This window comes from Octopus sinensis, linkage group LG16 (genome assembly GCF_006345805.1).
Source record: "Octopus sinensis linkage group LG16, ASM634580v1, whole genome shotgun sequence".
NCBI lineage: Eukaryota > Metazoa > Mollusca > Cephalopoda > Octopoda > Octopodidae > Octopus > Octopus sinensis.
The window spans coordinates 1,968,610-1,988,358 of record NC_043012.1 but is presented as its reverse complement, the minus strand read 5'-3'; the positions used below and the strand labels follow the sequence as shown (position 1 = coordinate 1,988,358).

The following is a 19,749-nucleotide window of genomic DNA, read 5'->3' as shown; positions in this document are numbered from 1 at the left end:
AGAAACAAAAAGGAAAAATAGACACAACCAATTTTTGTTTATTTCTAAAATATCTTGGTTAAAAAAAATAGAAGCAAGTAAAAAAACAAAAGTCAAGTCTTGTTCTGCTGTTTCTATCGTGGACACATGGCATGTCTTCCACCATCAACAGGAAGCAAGGCTCCAGTAATGAAAGAACTGGCATCAGAGGCTAAGAAGGCAATTGCCCTAGAGACTTCATCAACTTGTCCGGCACGTCCAAGAGCATGGGTTCCTCTCGATTTCTCCAGAAACTGAAAAGAGAATTATTATGGAAATGGTGACCGATGTATGAAATACATGACCAACATACAAAGCTAAAAGACCAATATGCACACAAACATGCAGTTACAGGACTGACACTCAGTTATGTGGCCAAAACACACACATAGCTATGTGGTCAATACTGAAAATAGCTAAACAATATTTTAAATTTGTCACCTCAATCATCATCATCATCATCATTTAATGTCCGCTTTCCATGCTAGCATAGGTTGGACGATTTGACCGAGGACTGGCGAACCAGATGGTTGCACCAGGCTCCAATCTGATCTGGCAGAGTTTCTAGAGCTGGATGTCCTTCCTAATGCCAACCACTCTGAGAGTGTAGTGGGTGCTTTTATGTGCCACCGGCACGAGGGCCAGTCAGGCGGTACTGGCAACGGTCACGCTCAAATGGTGTTTTTTACATGCCACCTGCACAGGAGCCAGTCCAGCGGCACTGGCAACGACCTCGCTCGAATGTTTTTTTCACGTGCCAGTAAGGCGACACTGGGTAACGATCACACTCAAACGGTGCTTTTTACGTGCCACTGGCACAGAAGCCAGTTAGCTGCTCTGGTAAGGATCACACTCAGATGGTATTCAATGTATATATTAAATTTCTGTAAAATAAAGCACTAAAATGACACAACTTAAATAAGCAACCATGTAGGGCCTTGTTTGATGTGAAGCTTAGTTTCAATTATATTACAGATTTCACACAAAATTCAATGAATACAACAATTTCTCTCTGCATATGTAGTCAGTATGTTAATGTATTTTGTACCATTAAGTATTATATCAACACATGTGGTCAGTATTTGACAATCTTCTATACGACTAACCATTGTGCCAAGCAGGACTATAGTAGAAGACAACTGTGTGGCACCTTAAGGAAATGTCTTCTATTTAGGCTGACCAAAGCTTTGTGAGTGAATTTGGTGGTGGAGACCAAAAATAATCTGGTGTGTGCATGTGTATATACAGGGTGGCCCAAAAGTAGGTTTACAGTTATCACGTAGGCACTTTAAATTACTTTTAAAACATTTTATTACATTTAAATTTCTATCTTACAATTAACTAAATTACCATAGAATAATGGTTTCATATTCTTTTATAATTAAGATCTAAACTGTTAATATATGGATGCAAAAGAGATAGTTGAATAACTGTAAACCTACTTTTGGGGCCACTCTGTCTGTGTGTGTGTATATAAATCATCATCATCATCATCATCATTTAGCGTCCGTTTTCCATGCTAGCATGGGTTGGACGGTTCAACTGGGGTCTGGGGAGCCCGAAGGCTGCACCAGGCCAGTCAGATCTGGCAGTGTTTCTACAGCTGGATGCCCTTCCTAACGCCAACCACTCCGAGAGTGTAGTGGGTGATTTTATGTGCCACCGACACAGGTGCCAGACGAGGCTGGCGAACGGCCACGCTCGGATGGTGTTTTTATGTGCCACCGACACAGGTGCCAGACGAGGCTGGCAGACGGCCACGCTCGGATGGTGTTTTTATGTGCCACCGACACAGGTGCCAGATGAGGCTGGCAGGTGCCAGACGAGGCTGGCAGACGGCCACGCTCGGATGGTGTTTTTATGTGCCACCGACACAGGTGCCAGATGAGGCTGGCGGACGGCCACGATCGGATGGTGTTTGTTACGTCCCCAAAGCACGGAGGCCAGTCTATGCGGTACTGGCTACGGCCACGTTCGGATGATTTTCTTGTGTGCCACCGGCACTGGTACCACAAAGATACAAATTCCATTTATGCTCATCTATTTTGATTTGTTTTGATTTGATTTGATTTTCACTTGCCTCAACAGGTCTTCACAAGTGTCACTTGCCTCAACAGGTCTTCACTTGCCTCAACAGGTCTTCACAAGTGTCACTTGCCTCAACAGGTCTTCACAAGTGTCACAAGAAGGAAGGTATGCACAGGTGGACTGTCTACGTCGCCGGGTCTTCGGATGGTGTCTTTATGTGCCACCGACACAGGTGCCAGATGTGGCTGGCGAACGGCCACGATCGGATGGTTTTCTTGTGTGCCACCGGTACTGGAACCACAAAGATACAAATTCCATTGATGTTCATCTATTTTGATTTGGTTTGATTTTCACTTGCCTCAACAGGTCTTCACAAGTGTCACGCGTGTCCTTGTGTGCCACCGGTACTGGAACCACAAAGATACAAATTCCATTGATGTTCATCTATTTTGATTTGGTTTGATTTTTGATTTTCACTTGCCTCAACAGGTCTTCACAAGTGTCACGCGTGTCACACACTTGCCTCAACAGGTCTCCACAAGTGTCACACACTTGCCTCTGCCTCAACAGGTCTTCACAAGTGTCACACACTTGCCTCTGCCTCAACAGGTCTTCACAAGTGTCATAAGAGGGAAGGTATGCACAGGTGGACTGACTACGTCGCCGGGTCTTTGGATGGTGTTTTTTATGTGCCACCGACACAGGTGCCAGGTGAGGCTGGCGAACGGCCACGATCAGATGGTGTTTGTTGTGCCCACAGCACGGAGGCCAGTCGATGCGGTACCAGCTACGGCCACTTCGGATGGTTTTCTTGTGTGCCACCGGGACTGGAACCACAAAGATACAAATTCCATTGATATTCATCTATTTTGATTTGGTTTGATTTTTGATTTTTGATTTTCACTTGCCTCAACAGGTCTTCACAAGTGTCACACACTTGCCTCAACAGGTCTTCACAAGTGTCATAAGAGGGAAGGTATGCACAGGTGGACTGACTACGTCGCCGGGTCTTCGGATGGTGTCTTTATGTGTCACCGGCACAGGTGCCAGATGAGGCTGGCGAACGGCCACGATCGGATGGTGTTTGTTGTGCCCACAGCACGGAGGCCAGTCGATGCGGTACTGGTTACGGCCACGTTTGGGTGGTTTTCTTGTGTGCCACCGGCACTGGTACCACAAAGAATACAATTCCACTGATGTTCATCTATTTTGATTTGTTTTGATTTGATTTGATTTTCACTTGCCTCAACAGGTCTTCATAAGTGTCACAAGAAGGAAGGTATGCACAGGACTGACTACGTCCCAGGTCGGGGCCACGGGTTATGGCCTGACTAGTCTTGCCGGGTCTTCTCATGCACAGCATACTTCCATAGGTCTCGGTCTCTAGACATTTCCTTAGTGAGACCTAAGTTCGAAGGTCGTGCTTCACCACCTCGTCCCAGGTTTTCCTGGGTCTACCTCTTCCACAGTTCCCTCCACTGCTAGGGTGTAGCACTTTTGCACACAACTATCTTCAGCCTTTCTTGTCACATGACCATACCAGCGCAGCCGTCTCTCTTGCACGCCACAACTGACGCTTCTTAGGTTCAGCTTTTCTCTCAAGGAACTTACACTCTGACGATTATGAACACTGACATTACACATCCATCGGAGCATACTGGCTTCATTCTTGCGAGCTTACGCATATCCTCAGCAGTCACGGCCCATGTTTCACTACCATGTAGCATGGCTGTACGTACACATGCATCATACAGTCTGCCTTTTACTCTGAGCGAGAGGCCTTTTGTCACCAGCAGGGGTAAGAGCTCTCTAAACTTTGCCCAGGCTATTCTTACTCTAGCAGTTACACTTTCAGCACACCCACCCCCGCTACTGACTTGGTCTCCTAGGTAGCGGAAGCTATCAACTACTTCTAGTTTGTCTCCCTGGAACGTGGCAGAAGTTGGTCTCTGCATATTTCCAGTGTTTATTGCTCCTGAGCATTTGCCACAGACAAAAACTATTTTCCTAGTTAGCCTTCCTTTGACATTGCTGCACCTCTTATGTGTCCATAGCTTACACTTGGTGCATCTTATAGAGTTTCTACCTACACCTTTTTTACAGATCGAGCAGGGCCATCTACCTGAAGGCGTTTGTGATTGATCTACCTTCCTACTTATTAGAACTTTGGTTTTGGCTAGGTTGATTCTAAGGCCCTTCGATTCTAATCCTTGTTTCCACACCTGAACTTCTCCTCCAGTTCTGATAGTGACTCAGCAATTAGAGCAAGGTCATCAGCATAGAGGAGCTCCCAGGGGCAACCTGTCTTGAATTCCTCCGTTATTGCCTGGAGGACTATGATAAATAGGAGGGGACTGAGGACTGATATATATATATCTTTTATCCTTTTGCTTCGGTCATTTGAAAATAACTGGATGGTCTGTATTTGATAACTAGTAGTCAGTATTTGATTGTATTTTGCACCTATTACAACTAACTAATATTTTAGTATATGTGGACAGTTTGTGAATATCTTTTGTACAACTATTTATTCATCATTATCATTTAACGTTGGTTTTCCATGCTGGCATGGGTTGGACGCTTTGACTGGGGACTGGCAAGCCAGGGGGCTGCACCAGGCTCCAATCTCATCTGGCAATGTTTCTACAGCTGGATGCCCTTCCTAACGCCAGCCACTCAGAGAGTGTAGTGGGTGTTTTTTATGTGCCACCGGCATGGGAACTAGTCAGGCAGCACTGGCATCGACCACATTCAGATGGTGCTTTTTATGTGCCACCGACATGGGGAGCAAGTCAGGCAGCACTGGCAACAAAGAAATTATGCTACTGTGCACTTATGTATGTGAATGTATTCATTTGATGTCAGTGATTTTTGCTTGTGTAATGTGTAACAAGTCCAGTGGATCATGTTGAACAGAGCTGGGCCACATACTAATGTCTAAATAACTTGTTTAAAAACAGTTTATAGTAGTTTGTGAGATACAAAAAGGGGCTGAAATAAACAAAATAAATATTGAGTCTTACCTGAGCATAAGCTTCTTCACTCATGCCTCCTCTTTTGTGTATTTCAGTGACGATAACCCCAGGGCTGAAAAAAATAATCAGAAGTACAAACAACTTAGCTGGGGTATCAAGTTTTAATCTGTATTCGTATTATTGTGAGGGTCACAGGCTTTGTGATAGCTTGGTATAAGAATCAAACTGACGAGTTTTATCTTAAGCGTCATCAGGATTCACTTTTATAAATACCAAAAGATAACATCAAAAAGCTGTTTATTATAATCTAAGCAAGATTACACACGGCACAACTCATTTACATAATGGTACAAGGATTACTTATTCTACATAATGGTATAAATATCTGAACATTAACAGAACTAATGTGAAGATATGAGACTTACTTGACACTGTTTACACGCACTTTCTTCGATGCCAACTCTGCAAAACATAGAGAAAGATGGAAAATACTCAGCACATCATAAAATAACAAGATACAACAATGGCTGGAACACTTAATCATAGGCCTGCTTGACCAGGGTCAAAACAACACAGAACTGAACACTTGATCATAGGCCTGCTTGACCAGGCTCAAAACAACACAGAACTGAACACTTGATCATAGGCCTGCTTGACCAGGCTGAAAACAACACAGAACTGAACACTTAATCATAGGCCTGTTTGACCAGCGTCAAAACAACACAGAACTGAACACTTGATCATAGGCCTGCTTGACCAGGCTCAAAACAACACAGAACTGAACACTTAATCATAGGCCTGCTTGACCAGGGTCAAAACAACACAGAACTGAACACTTGATCATAGGCCTGTTTGACCAGGGTCAAAACAACACAGAACTGAACACTTAATCAAAGGCCTGTTTGACCAGGGTCAAAACAACACAGAACTGAACACTTGATCATAGGCCTGCTTGACCAGGGTCAAAACAACACAGAACTGAACACTTAATCATAGGCCTGCTTGATCAGGGTCAAAACAATACAGAACTGAACACTTGATCATAGGCCTGTTTGACCAGGGTCAAAACAACACAGAACTGAACACTTAATCATAGGCCTGCTTGATCAGGGTCAAAACAATACAGAACTGAACACTTGATCATAGGCCTGTTTGACCAGGGTCAAAACAACACAGAACTGAACACTTAATCATAGGCCTGTTTGACCAGGGTCAAAACAACACAGAACTGAACACTTGATCATAGGCCTGCTTGACCAGGGTCAAAACAACACAGAACTGAACACTTGATCATAGGCCTGCTTGACCAGGGTCAAAACAACACAGAACTGAACACTTGATCATAGGCCTGCTTGACCAGGCTCAAAACAACACAGAACTGAACACTTAATCATAGGCCTGCTTGACCAGGGTCAAAACAACACAGAACTGAACACTTAATCATAGGCCTGCTTGACCAGGATCAAAACAACACAGAACTGAACACTTAATCATAGGCCTGCTTGACCAGGGTCAAAACAACACAGAACTGAACACTTAATCATAGGCCTGCTTGACCAGGATCAAAACAACACAGAACTGAACACTTAATCATAGGCCTGCTTGACCAGGGTCAAAATAACACACAACTGAACACTTAATCATAGGCCTGCTTGACCAGGATCAAAACAACACAGAACTGAACACTTAATCATAGGCCTGCTTGACCAAGCTCAAAACAACACAGAACTGAAGAGAAAAGTGAAAAATATTTGAAAGAAATGAGGAAAAAAATCAACTTACCAAGTGCTACAGTACAGGTGAATTGATCCAAAGCACTTTTAGACATATTGTATGCTAGAACTCCAGGGAACTGAAATACAAATGGTAAACTGAATTGAATAGGAAGACTTTGTCATAAATACAGAATAATGGTAGAACATTGTCAGTTTCTAAAGCTGAATTAAAATGGATACTAAACAGTTAGTTTAGATGCATTAAGGTTATCTATCTTAGTGATTATAACTGACTGAATATATATATTTAAGAATAAACTCTTTCCAAGTAATCTTAGTATAATCATAGAATAAAATGTGTCAAATTACTATTCCAAGTCTACCCATTCAATATGTAATCCAAACCTTATTAACATGAAACAAGGGGTAGATTAAGCTAATGTGCGGTTTATAGCATAAGAAAGAGCCCTAAATTAAAAAAAAAAGGTTCTAAATTAAAAACTCAGCTAATTTCTCAAATGACAGAACCAGGGGTTGATGTTAAACCAGTCAATGAATTAACTACCTCAGAAGAACATCTTTTTTATCTTCTATCTTTTATTTGTTTCAGTCATTAGACTGTGGCCATGCTGGAGCACCACGTCGAAGAAGTTTTAGTTTAAATGAATCGATCCCAGTACTTTTTTCTTTTTTAAGCCTAGTACTTACTCTATCAGTCTCATTTGCTGAACTGCTAAGTTATCCCTTTCATTGCTATATTTATTTTGAGATGCTCTGTGTTTCTTTCAATTACTTTAAATATGACAAAGAATTTAGTAAAATAACTTATTTCGTTTTTGGATTTGGTTTGCAAGATTATATGAGTTTGTGTGTTGAAGCATATTCTGTTGTGTCTGGGGAGAGTCAATTTCTTTTTGTGCCTAACACACTCACCGGTAAAATTTCCACTTATTTCTTATTTTTATTTTCCTAAAATGTCTTTCAAGACTATTGAAAAGGTTGCAAGACGCAACGAAAATTTTAGGAAAATAAAAATAAGTGGAAATTTTACAGGTGAGTGTGTTAAATTATAAGGCACAAAAAGAAAATGACTCTCCCCAGACACAACACACTAAAATAACTTAGTTATCATTCAACTAGTGTTAGGAACATAAATTGTGACTAAGGTTTGGGGGAAGATTTTAATTCAAAACTTATGAAAACAAGACATTTGTACTCAGAGCCAGATCCGGTTTCAGCTAGGTTGGTAACGAAAGGATAACGGAGATATAAAGAAACCAACAGTAATTGTCAAGCAGTGATGGGAGACAAACCAACACACACACACACATATGACAAGCTTCTTTCAGTTTCTTGTCTACCAAATCCATTCTCAAAGCTTTGGTTGGCCCGAGGCTATAGTAGAAAACACTCGCCTAAAGTACCATGCAATGGGACTGAATCCAGAACTCTGTGGTTGAGGATCAAACTTCTTACCACACAGCCATGTGGATCTTCTATACAGTTTCTATCAACAGAATTTCTCTCACAGGTAGTACAACTGAGGTGACAAGACTTACCTAGAAATGTTAATTTCTTGAAAAGAGAAGTTGACTTTTACACATGAAAATTATAATTTAATCTTGGAAAATCTAAATGGCGTCAACTTACAGATCTTATGCCATTTACACTGGAAACATTCACAATAGTTCCTTGAGTTGCTATCAAATGAGGCACTGCTAACATGGTCAGTTGATAAACGGACCTGGAGGAAGAAATTTACCCAGTTTTTAACAAAAAAAATCTTTTATATTTATTTTATCATTTACATAACCAATGCACACACACAGATAGGTAGCAAGAAAGATAGATAGATTGATAGCAAGAAAGATAGATAGATTGATAGCAAGAAAGATAGATAGATTGATAGCAAGATAGATAGATAAATAAAATGATAGCAAGAAAGAAAGATAGATAAATTCATAGAAAGTAAGACAGATAAATAGACAGACAGACAAATAGATAGATAGATTAAAGGTAGGAGGGAGAGAGATTCAGGCAATATTTTCAAATTACATTCAATGCAAATCTAATAAAAAGTCTGTAGTTCATAGCTTAATGATTAGGTCACTCAAAACATGGGTTTTAGGTCAGAAAGTATATTGGAAAAAACAAAATAAAAAGAACCTACAGAGAGGTGGAAATGATGGCTGGAATTATAGAGATTTCATAGTAACTATATTTGAATGGTGATATCCAACATCAGCAATACTTGTAACTGTTAAATACAGCACCGGACAGTTCTTGTTTTATTTCACAGCAGCAGAACAACTGGGAAGAACATCATCATCATTTAACGTCTGTTTTCTGTGCTGGCATGGGTTGGACAGTTTGATCAGAGCTGGGAAGCTGCACCAGGTTCCAGTTGATTTGGTTTGGTTTCTATGGCTGGAAGCCCTTCCTAATGCCAACCACTTGACAGAGTGTGCTGGGTGCTTTTTACATGGCACTGGCATGAGTGCTTGTTACATGGCACTGGCACAGGGTTCTTGTAGGCCAACCCTCTTCATCAGAGAGTGTGGCATTAACACATCTGCTGTGGACAACAGGTCTTCTTGAGTACAGAATGGTGCCAGATATCTCAGTATTTAAAGAGGAGGTAACAAGGTGGTTGAGAATGCAAAGAGAGTCTCATTAGTGGTGGAGTGGCTTTATTAAGAGGAAATTAACAGGTTAGTGAAAAAACAAACCTGAGATCAAATCTTGCTGTCACACAAGTGAAAGGAAAGTAGATTGTCAAACAGAAAAACAAATTTTACCCAAAGGTACAGGGACCTTTGAAGCCAACAAGGTAACTTCTATTTCTAGACCTGCTAGAAATAGCACCCAAACCATTTTTTAAAATCATGTCTTCATTCTTGCACATGTTCAGTCCACTGATGGATGAAGGCCTCAACATCATCTCTCCACCAACCACGTTTGAGTACTGAACGATTTGACAAAGTCTTCATTCCAACTTCTGCATGATGTTTCCCTTTTTTCAGATGTGGTGTCCATCTGTCAGTTTGCTATTCTCTCTATTCTCCTTTCTTCTAATCACACGTCCCACAAAAGACCATATCTGGATTTATATCTTCCAGAAATAAATCTGTTAAACCTTTTTTGCCACTCTCATCCTGTTGTTTCACCACTTACCCATTTTCTTAATTTTCAGCATTCTCCCCCTCCATAGTTCTTTGTGTTAATCTTAATTTATTTTCAATGCTCATGTTGGCAGTCCATGTTTCTGATGCATACATCAGCATGTAGACAGCATACCCTGGTTGAAGACCTTTCCTTTTAGACACATGGACAATTTACTGCTCATGATGTGATTCACTTTACCAAAGAATGCCCATCCTAATTGTATTTGTTGCAGAATTATTTGTTCAAGATGGGCAAATTGGTTCACATGGTTCAACTATTTCATCATCTATTACTACATTTCCAGTTGTGATTAGATGGTTGGAGATTATCTTCATTTTACACTCTCCAACCATTGTCTCCACTATTACTTTTTATTTTACAAAACTAACATTTTTGGCACCACAAACAACACAAGAGATGAGAGAGATGAATTACATATTTTTGTGATTGGAGAGACACCACAGAATTGAAAATGGAGGAATTCTTGATAAAGATACAAAAAAGAAATCCTTTCCTCAAGCCAATAATTAACTTAGAAGATTAATTCCAAATTTAAATTTCGTACCGTACATTAATGTTAAAGACTTCATCAAATTGTTTCAAGCTAGTGGTTTCAATAGATCCATTAGCCAAAATTCCAGCACAGTTTACCTGTAGATACAATACAAAAAATAAATAATAAGCATGGATTGTTAAGTAGAAACAAGGCATCGTAGAGGTAAGGAATAACACACACACACACACAAAAAGGGGACAAAATAAGGGCCCAAGAAATTGTTAAAGAATATCAAAAACAAAAAGGAAGAGAATGTCATTTAGCCCTTTCATAACCACATTTCTAATGTGAAGTCCATATTTAAATTTGTTATAAAACAAGAAAAAAAAATTTCATTCTTAGTTAAAGTGGTGTCTGGAACATAATTTATTGAAGTTTTACACAAAAAATATAACAAAGCAAAAGAAAAATTTTCATTATTAATTGAACTGGTGAAGGCAGGGAGCTGGCAGAATTGTTAGCACAACGGGCAAAACGCTGGTCGTCTTCACATTCCCTCTCTCTTTGGGAGAGGCACTGAGCAGCTATACGCACACATACACACACGGCAGTAACTTCCACCTACCGAATTCAATCACAAAGCTTCGGTCGACTCGGGGCTATAGCGGAAGACACCTACCCAAAGTGCCACACAGTGGGACTGAACCTGAAACCATGTAGCTAGGAAGCCAGCTCCCTAACCACACACTAAGTTCAAATTCCAATGAGGTTGACTTTGCTTTTCATCCTTTTGAGGTTGATGAAAAAAATACCAGTTGAGCACTGAGGTTGATGTAATCAAGTAGCCCCACCCCTTAATTTCAGGTCTGGTGCCTTTAGTAGAATGGATTATTAATTAAATTGGTGTCTGGAACATAACTTATTAAAGTTTTACTTCAAATGATGGTGGAAGGTTATAGTTTTTAAGTGGACATTTTAAAACGAAAAAGGATTAAAGATAAGGTGTGAAGATCAGGAACATTAGAAATTGTAACAGATTAAGAAACAAATATATTTACCAAAATGTTTAGTTTTCCAAAATGAGAAATGGTTTTCTCCATCACATTTTTGACATCACCTTCGTTTGAAAGGTCAGCCACAACCATTAATGGCTGAAATAAGAAATAGTTTTCATTAAATAGCATAGACTAGTGTTACTAAAAGTGGTGGCCTGCAACGAGGTTCCAGAAAAGGAAGAAACATTATAACATGCTTATGTAATACTGTGTTATTTGTTTATAAAATAAATATAAGATTTAAAAAATTGTCAACTTTTATTACATTTTTATTTTTTTTCATCGTTTAACGTCTGTTCTCCATGCTAGCATGGGTTGGATAGTTCGACCAGGGATCTGGGAAGCCAGAAGGCTGCACCAGGCTCCAGTCTTATCTGGCAATGTTTCTACAGCTGGATGCCCTTCCTAACGCCAACCACTCCGTGAGTGTAGTGGGTGCTTTTTACGTGCCACCTGCACAGGTGCCAAGCGAGGCTGGCAACGGCCACGGTCGGATTGGTGCATTTTATGTGCCACCGGCACGGAAGCCAGTCGAGGCGGCACTGGCATTCATTATACATATTATTTCCAGTATCAATTAATATTACAAAGAAATATTACCAGTTCTGGGCACGTGGAAAAAAAACTGCCAGTATGCCACATCAGATAGTTTGAGAAGCACTGGCATAGACCAGAGATGAGGAACAATTAAACAGTATAGCTTTAAATAGTGCAGAGATGAGGAAATCTTATGATCTATTGGTTTGTAGGGTTCCTATTGTGATTCCATCTTGATGCAGTGTATCAGAGGTTAGAAGGGAAAGTCAAAAATTATCCATACTTTCGCCAAAACTTCCTTTAGGTTGGCTGCACTGCTTTCAGCGCTTGGATTCTAAAAGGCGATCCTCCTCTGGTTACATATCTGAGGTTTGACCTTGTTCACTCCAGTTTTCTTTCTTGTGGTACAGAGTAAACATGGCAATGTGAACCAAGGACGAACAGATCAGTGATCTGATTTCTCTAGTCTAAAGGTGTGTTAGGAGCTGAAATTCATCACAGGTTTTGAATAAAATACAGAGACAGCATTCCACTGTGTAGAAGTATGAGTGGAAAGAGATGTTTAAAAATGGCTGGCCAAGCATGAAGCACAAAGAGAAAGCAGGATGCCCATCAACCTCCACAACTGATGAGAAGATTCAACAAGTTTGAGAGATGGTTCTTATCATTCAACTAGGTTTAGGAACATAAATTGTGACTAAGGTTTGGGGGAAGATTTTAATTCAAAACATATGAAAACAAGACATTCCAACTCAGAGCCAGAGCTGATTTCAGTTGGGTTGGTAACGAAAGGGTTAAAGAGAAATAGTATTTAAAAATAACTAAGATTATACAGTGAAGGTTTATACCAGTCAAGTGTGGAGGCGCAATGGCCCAGTGGTTAGGGCAGCGGACTCGCGGTCATAGGATCGCGGTTTCAATTCCCAGACCGGGCATTGTGAGTGTTTATTGAGCGAAAACACCTAAAAGCTCCACAAGGCTCCGGCAGGGGATGGTGTGATCCCTGCTGTACTCTTTCACCACAACTTTCTCTCACTCTTACTTCCTGTTTCTGTTGTACCTGTATTTCAAAGGGCCGGCCTTGTCACTCTCTGTGTCACGCTGAATATCCCCGAGAACTACGTTAAGGGTGCACGTGTCTGTGGAGTGCTCAGCCACTTACACGTTAATTTCACGAGCAGGCAGTTCCGTTGATTCGAATCAACCGGAACCCTCATCGTCGTAACCGACGGAGCGCTTCCTATACCAGTCAAGTACAGACTGCAACTAGGAGCACTTTCTGAAAAAAATGCTAAAATGAAAAATTGGTCTGCAGCACACTGGATGATAAAAATTATATTAAGATAAAAATATGTGTGTGTGCATGCATGTGTATATATACAGAATAGGTAAACTTTAACTTAACAAATTTTTGTGCAATTGACCTTTGAGCATATTCCTCTTCTCACTGATAAGACACTGAGAAGGAATGAAACATTAGGTTTCAGATTTGTACTCTTGTTTAGCTGACATATCTTTTATCTATTTTTTTTTATCTACTTGTTGCATTCATTAGACTGTAGCCATGCTGGAGCACTGCGATGAAAAAGGTTTTAGTCAAATGAATCGACCCCAATGCTTTTTTATATTATTTTAAGACCCTGGTACTTATTCTATCAGTCTCTTTTGCCGAACTACTAAGTTACAGGGATGTAAACACATCAAAACTTGCTGCCTAGTAGTGGTGGGGCTCAAATAAAACACAAACACACACACATATTAGCCGCTCTCCAGCCATCTATTTAAAACTGTATACAGCTATGGTACGACCACACTTGGAATTCGCATCATCAGTTTGGAATCCCTATCTTGCTCAGAACATTGACCTCCTGGAATCTGTCCAGAGACGTGCAACCAAACGCATACCCTCCATCAGACACCTACCATATTCTGAGCGCCTTGTTTCCCTGGGCATGGATTCACTGAAGCTCCGGCGTCTGGCGACGGACTTGGTAAACACCCACAAGGTTATCAACCACCTCACCAACAACAACACTGAACACCTTTTTGATCTCCATGTGTCTAACATACGTGGACATGCCTACAAAGTCAGAAAACAGCACAGCTCCCATGACTTTCGGAAACATTTTTTCACGCTCAGGGTTGCTGAAGCGTGGAATAAACTGCCTGCATCAGTTGTTGACTGCCATGACACTGCATCCTTTAAGGCCCTCATGCTTCCCGAAATCCGTCGAAACTACACCTGATTATATATACACTTTAGATGAGTTGTAGTGCACCTGAGCACTGTACACAATTATTATTATTATTATATATATATATATCTAATATAGGATAAAATTTTTCGAAAAAAATTCTATCAATGGCCAGCATATTAAAAAGTACCTTTAAAGGTTAAATGTCTTTTTTCGACATATTTTGACATTAGAAATTTTTTCTTTTGCCCTTACGTATAAATTGTTTAAATATATATATATATATAGATATATATATATATGACAGGCTTCTTTCAGTTTCTGTCTACCAAATCCATTCACAAGACTTCAGTCTGCCTGAAGCTATAGTATAAGACACTTGCCCAAGGTGCCACACAGAGGGACTGAACCTGGAGTCTTGTGACTGGGAAGTAATACAAACATGATAATCCTAACTCTACGATATTTAAGAAAAAACGAGCAACAATATACTTCACGCCATACATATACGCACATATATAAATGCATGCATTACACACTGTACACGCAAACATGATGATATACTGTGTTAATGTGTTTCTCCCACAAAAGAGACAATAAAAACATACAGATGGGTTTATTGTTTCTTTATTTTGTGTGTGTGTGTGTGTATGTTGAATGAGACTGTTTTACCTTAGAACCATTTTTTTCACATTCATCTGCAGTTTTCTTCAAGTTGTCTTCTTTCCTGCCAGTAATAGCCAACTTTGCACCAAGTTTACTAAACAACACTGCAGTACCGGCACCAATACCAGAACTGGCACCTAAAAAAGATAGAAAAAGAAAAAAATTTGCTGAACTTTTGTTTTTTTGGGTTGTCATTCTTTACCTCAATACAATGATTTGTTTTTACTTAAGAATCCTTAATTACAATTTATCTTTTGTATAATCAAAGTTACATTTCACATACATGCAAAGAATTCCAAAGCATCTATTCTATGGAGTTCTATGTTCTAGGAAAAGAGTGTTATGCAAACCAATGTTACAAAGACTGCATGGTTACAGACTTGTAAACACTATATACTACATCAACCTATATGTTGGAAAATGCAGTATATACAGTAAAAATAAGCAGCAAACAGTCTACTTTATACTACATTCAATATGAAATGATGTCAAAATTTTATACCAAAAAGATCAAAAAATTATGTCACATTCCACACACAAAAAAACCCAAAAAACATGAAATAATGTCACAATTGCACACCACACTAAATAATATTAATTTTTCACCCAGAAATGATCATCACAGAATCACATGAAACATCACAATACCTTTTGTATATAACCCAAAATATAGTTCAGTTAATTACAAACAATACCAATCTCGACAATTCACATAATCAACATCATTTAATATCTGTTTTCCATGCCAGCATGGGTTGGACAGTTTGATAGATGCTTGGAAGGCCAAGGGCTGCAACATTGTCCATTTTGGTATGGTTTCTACTGCTGGATGTCCTTCACTAATGCCAACCACTTTATATAATCAATTTACAACACAGATACAATACCCACCAACCCCAGAAATAGTAGCCATATCTTCTTCAAATCCTGCCACCTCAGGCAGGATGAGATTTAAAGGAGATATCATTTAGTTATATATATCACACTGACACCCTGTCATCACCATCTTTGTCCTGCTTTCCAGCTCCATCCTGATTACTCTCACTCAGACAAGGAGAATCATGTCTTGCATTTAACCTGGTAACCTTACCAGTGCTGGTGCCATGAAAAGAACACCAAGTACACTGTAAAGTGGTTGGCATTAGAAACGGCATCCAGCAGCAGAAACCATGCCAAAGTAGACAGTGGATCACAATGCAGTCTTCCAACTTGTTGGATCCTGTCAAACTATGTCAGCATGGGAAATGGCCATGAAATGTTGAACATTTAAGGGCAATTCTCAGAAAAAGTTAACTGTCCTCATAAATATACAAATATCATTTAAGTCCTTTCATGACATATAAAAACATGATGCAATTGGTATTAAACGCTCAAACCCATTTTCAATAGGTGGTGGTATAAAATAGAGTGATATAACTACTCCTACTGTATTTGTTATATATTTAAGGATTACTCTGATAATATTTTAATACATATCATCATCATCATCATCATTTAACATCTATTTTCCATGCTGGCATAGGTTGGACAGTTTGACTGGAGCTGGTAAGGCCAGGGACCACACCAGGTTCCAATGTCTGTTCTGGCATGGTTTTTACAGCCAAATGCCCTTCCTAATGCCAACCACTCCTGTAGTGTACTGGGTGCTTTTTATGTGACACCAGTACCTACATCAATTCTGCTGTGGCAAACGAGGCCCCTTGAGTACAGTAAGGTGCCAGATATCTTAGTCTTTTGTCATCTTCATAAGGCTCAGCGTCTTGAGATCGGCCTTCATATCCCATATCTGCCTGGGTCTTCTTCTTCCATGAGCTTCATCCACTTTAAATGACTCCCAATTCTGTATACAACTGTCTACATCCATATGCATCACATGACCAAACCAGCAGTCTTCTCCCTTGTACACTGCAACTAATTCCTCTTATGCTCAACTTTTATCTCAATACACAAGTGCCCTGTTGCATATGAACACCGACACTGTACATCCAGCAGGGCAAACTAGCTTCATTCCTCTCTACTCTTCACGTATCTTCTGCAGGGCTCACAATTCACTATCATGTCGTGTTGCTGTTTGTATACATGCATCATACAATCTTCCTATCACTCGGAGGCAAAATCTCTGAATTTTCTTGATCCTATGTATGTACAATCATCATTTTAATGTCCACTTTTCCATACTTGCATGGGTTAGATGGAATTTGCTGAGGCAGATTTTCAACAACTAGATACCCTTCCTTCACCTGTCTTCAAAGTAATATTTTCCTCATGACCAAGGCAGCAAGCTGGCAGAACCATTAGCACACCAGGCGAAATGCTTAGCAGCATTTTGTCTGTCTTTATGTTCTGAGTTCAAATTCCACTGAGGTCGACTGTCTTTCATCCTTTTCTGGGTCGATAAATTGAGTACCAGTTGTATACAGGGGTTGATCTAATTGACTGGTCCCCCCTCCCCCAAAATTTCGGACCTTGTGCCAATGGTAGAAAAGTATATTTTCCCCATGAACAGACATATTTTTCACAGAAGACTGGAAATGAAGAACACTATCTGCATCATGGTGACACATGTTAAGATAAGGAGGCATTAACATAAAACATTAAATCGTTCATCTTTCTCCCCCCCCCCCGCTCCCACACACAAAAATTAGGGTTATAGCCTAAAACGTGGGATTCCGCAAAAAAGAAAAAAATTAAGGGGGCGGAGGGTTCTGTTTACATCTCCGTCATCAAATTTTCCAGAGTGAATTACATGGTTCATTATTAAATATATCTCCACTCGTCCTCTCTTTTCCAAACCAAAATAAGGGATTTGCAGCATATTAGGTCAGGGTACTTGATTCCACGCAAAAAATAACGATTTCTTTTTTTAGTGAAAATCGTGCGGGTGTTAATATAAAATTTTACCAAAATGGTAATTTACCAAAATGTTACTCCAGTATCCCTGTTTATATGTTATATATAAACTTTGCCTTTCATCCTTTCGGGGTCGATAAATAAAGTACCAGTTATGCACTGGGGTCGATGTAATTGACTTAATCCCTTTGTCTGTCCTTGTTTGTCCCCTCTATGCTTAGCCCCTTGTGGGCAATAAAGAAATATATATATAAAAATAAAAATTCGTTCTATTAGAAAGTCCTGTATTGTTTTCTTCTTTTTTTTTTTTTTCCAGGTTTTGACTGATGCTCAAAACAAAAATACTGAGTATCGTTTTTTTTAAAAAAATCCAAAAGAAAGAAAAGGCTTAACGAAAAACAAATTGAAGGGTGGTGGTTTAAAACAACCCATGTTTAAACGAATAAATGCAAGGTGACACCCGTAAATGTTCTGCAACGTGTTTGATAGATGCTACACAACAACAACAACAGTAAATATATATATATATATATATATATATATATATATATATATATATAAGGATTAGACTACAGACGAAGAAGACCTTACCACTTATCAGAGCCACTTTGCCACTTAAGTCACACATGTCCATGATTTCAACTTTGGATCGCAGCAACCGTTACCGAAGAGAAAGGAACGAAAGAGAAAAGAAGAATGAGATGCGCAATGGGACTTCACTTCCGTTTTATGTCTCTGCAAATAAACCAGAGGAAGTCGTTACATAAATATTGTTTACAACGTGTTCGTTTTATTAATGTAGATATATATTACATTTCATATTCTGTTTGTCTATTAAGTTGTCATGTATCATATGAAAATACATGACAACATAGTTTCGGTTCTCCATTGACACTTTCACTCTGTTAAATATAAGGAATCACAGGTTCGACGACGGTCGGAGGATTCCCCTCATCAAAAACAAATTTATCTATTTCTTTATTTATGCATTTCATTTTGGGGCGATCTTTCGTTTAAAATTACACTGAATCGGCCATACATACATACATACATACATACACACACACACATATACATAGATACATACACACACACACACATACATTCAGACATACATATACACATACACCGAGTAAAAAATTTCAGTTATCTCTCTCTTTCACACATTACTCTCTCTGTCTCTTCGCACACACTAACAGAAGCACTTCACTTACACAACATACTGTCTGTCTCCCACACCCCATCAAACACACACGCGCGCGCGCGCACACACACACACACACACACATGTACATCAATGCTTCGGTAACTTCAAAAGAAATTCCCTCGTCATAAAATCGCTTCCTCTAAGTCTCTTTCGCTCTCATTACTTCAAATGTTCCCGCAAGCCCATATGTAAAAAAATAAAAGTTTTTTTCGGAAATCACCGACGGAAACGTGCTACTACAAACGAAAGATCGCCAATCGGCATAACTTGGCGAACGGTCGACTTACAACACCGTTCTTTGTCTTGAGTTTGCGTGGTAGAGTCTGTTCGTTAACTTGACAACAAAGTCAAGGTGAGCTCTGATTGGCTGTATGCAAATGAGTTCATTTCTGGGGTCCGGAATTCTGGTGGGAAAAAAACATTTCGCAACCGACGGGTGGCGAAAGGACTTTCGGAAAATTCACAAGATCTGATTTTTCCCCTCATAACTTTTAGGAAAATGGACATCTTTGCTTCCAATTTGTGTATATGTTAATCTGAGTCAAGTTGAGCTTAACTTTAGAATAGTACTTTCTTTCTTTTTTTTTATTTTGTATTATTGTTTAAAAGTGTGGGGGAATATGTGTACTTAATCTTTCAGCAATCCTCTCCAACTTTTCCCATCCATATATACCATGTAATAGGTCATACACCTTTATAGGTCATACGCCTACTGATCCATTGGGAAGTTTGAGTGAGCAGAGATTATAGTGGTTTCCCAGCAGGGAACATCCAACATTTACGTTTCACCTTTTCGATACCAACCCGGCCAAGCGTACCCATTGTTATTTAAATGTGAATTT

General features: G+C 39.6%; 1 protein-coding gene across 1 annotated transcript; it reads right to left on the bottom strand.

Annotated features, from left to right (window-relative positions):
• Positions 1-12: 12 nt before the first annotated feature.
• LOC115220422 (3-oxoacyl-[acyl-carrier-protein] reductase FabG) lies at positions 13-18,448 on the bottom strand. Its single transcript, XM_029790547.2, has 9 exons — positions 18,292-18,448; positions 14,857-14,987; positions 11,456-11,548; positions 10,467-10,552; positions 8,387-8,480; positions 6,804-6,873; positions 5,447-5,483; positions 5,070-5,133; positions 13-272 (listed from the first exon to the last, which is right to left on the bottom strand). The coding sequence occupies exons 1-9, from the start codon at positions 18,332-18,334 to the stop codon at positions 114-116; spliced, it is 777 nt and encodes a 258-aa protein (XP_029646407.1). The 5' UTR covers positions 18,335-18,448; the 3' UTR covers positions 13-113.
• Positions 18,449-19,749: the final 1,301 nt, after the last annotated feature.

Excerpts from the sequence above, each read along its gene's own strand:
- LOC115220422 (XM_029790547.2), bottom strand. The coding sequence starts at position 18,334 with ATGGACATGTGTGACTTAAGTGGCAAAGTGGCTCTGATAAGTG. Across the intron at positions 6,874-8,386 it reads GTGTAAATGGCATAAGATCT|TTCCCTGGAGTTCTAGCATA; the intron begins GTAAGTTGACGC and ends TTTGTATTTCAG. Across the intron at positions 5,484-6,803 it reads CACCTGTACTGTAGCACTTG|AGTTGGCATCGAAGAAAGTG; the intron begins GTAAGTTGATTT and ends TATGTTTTGCAG.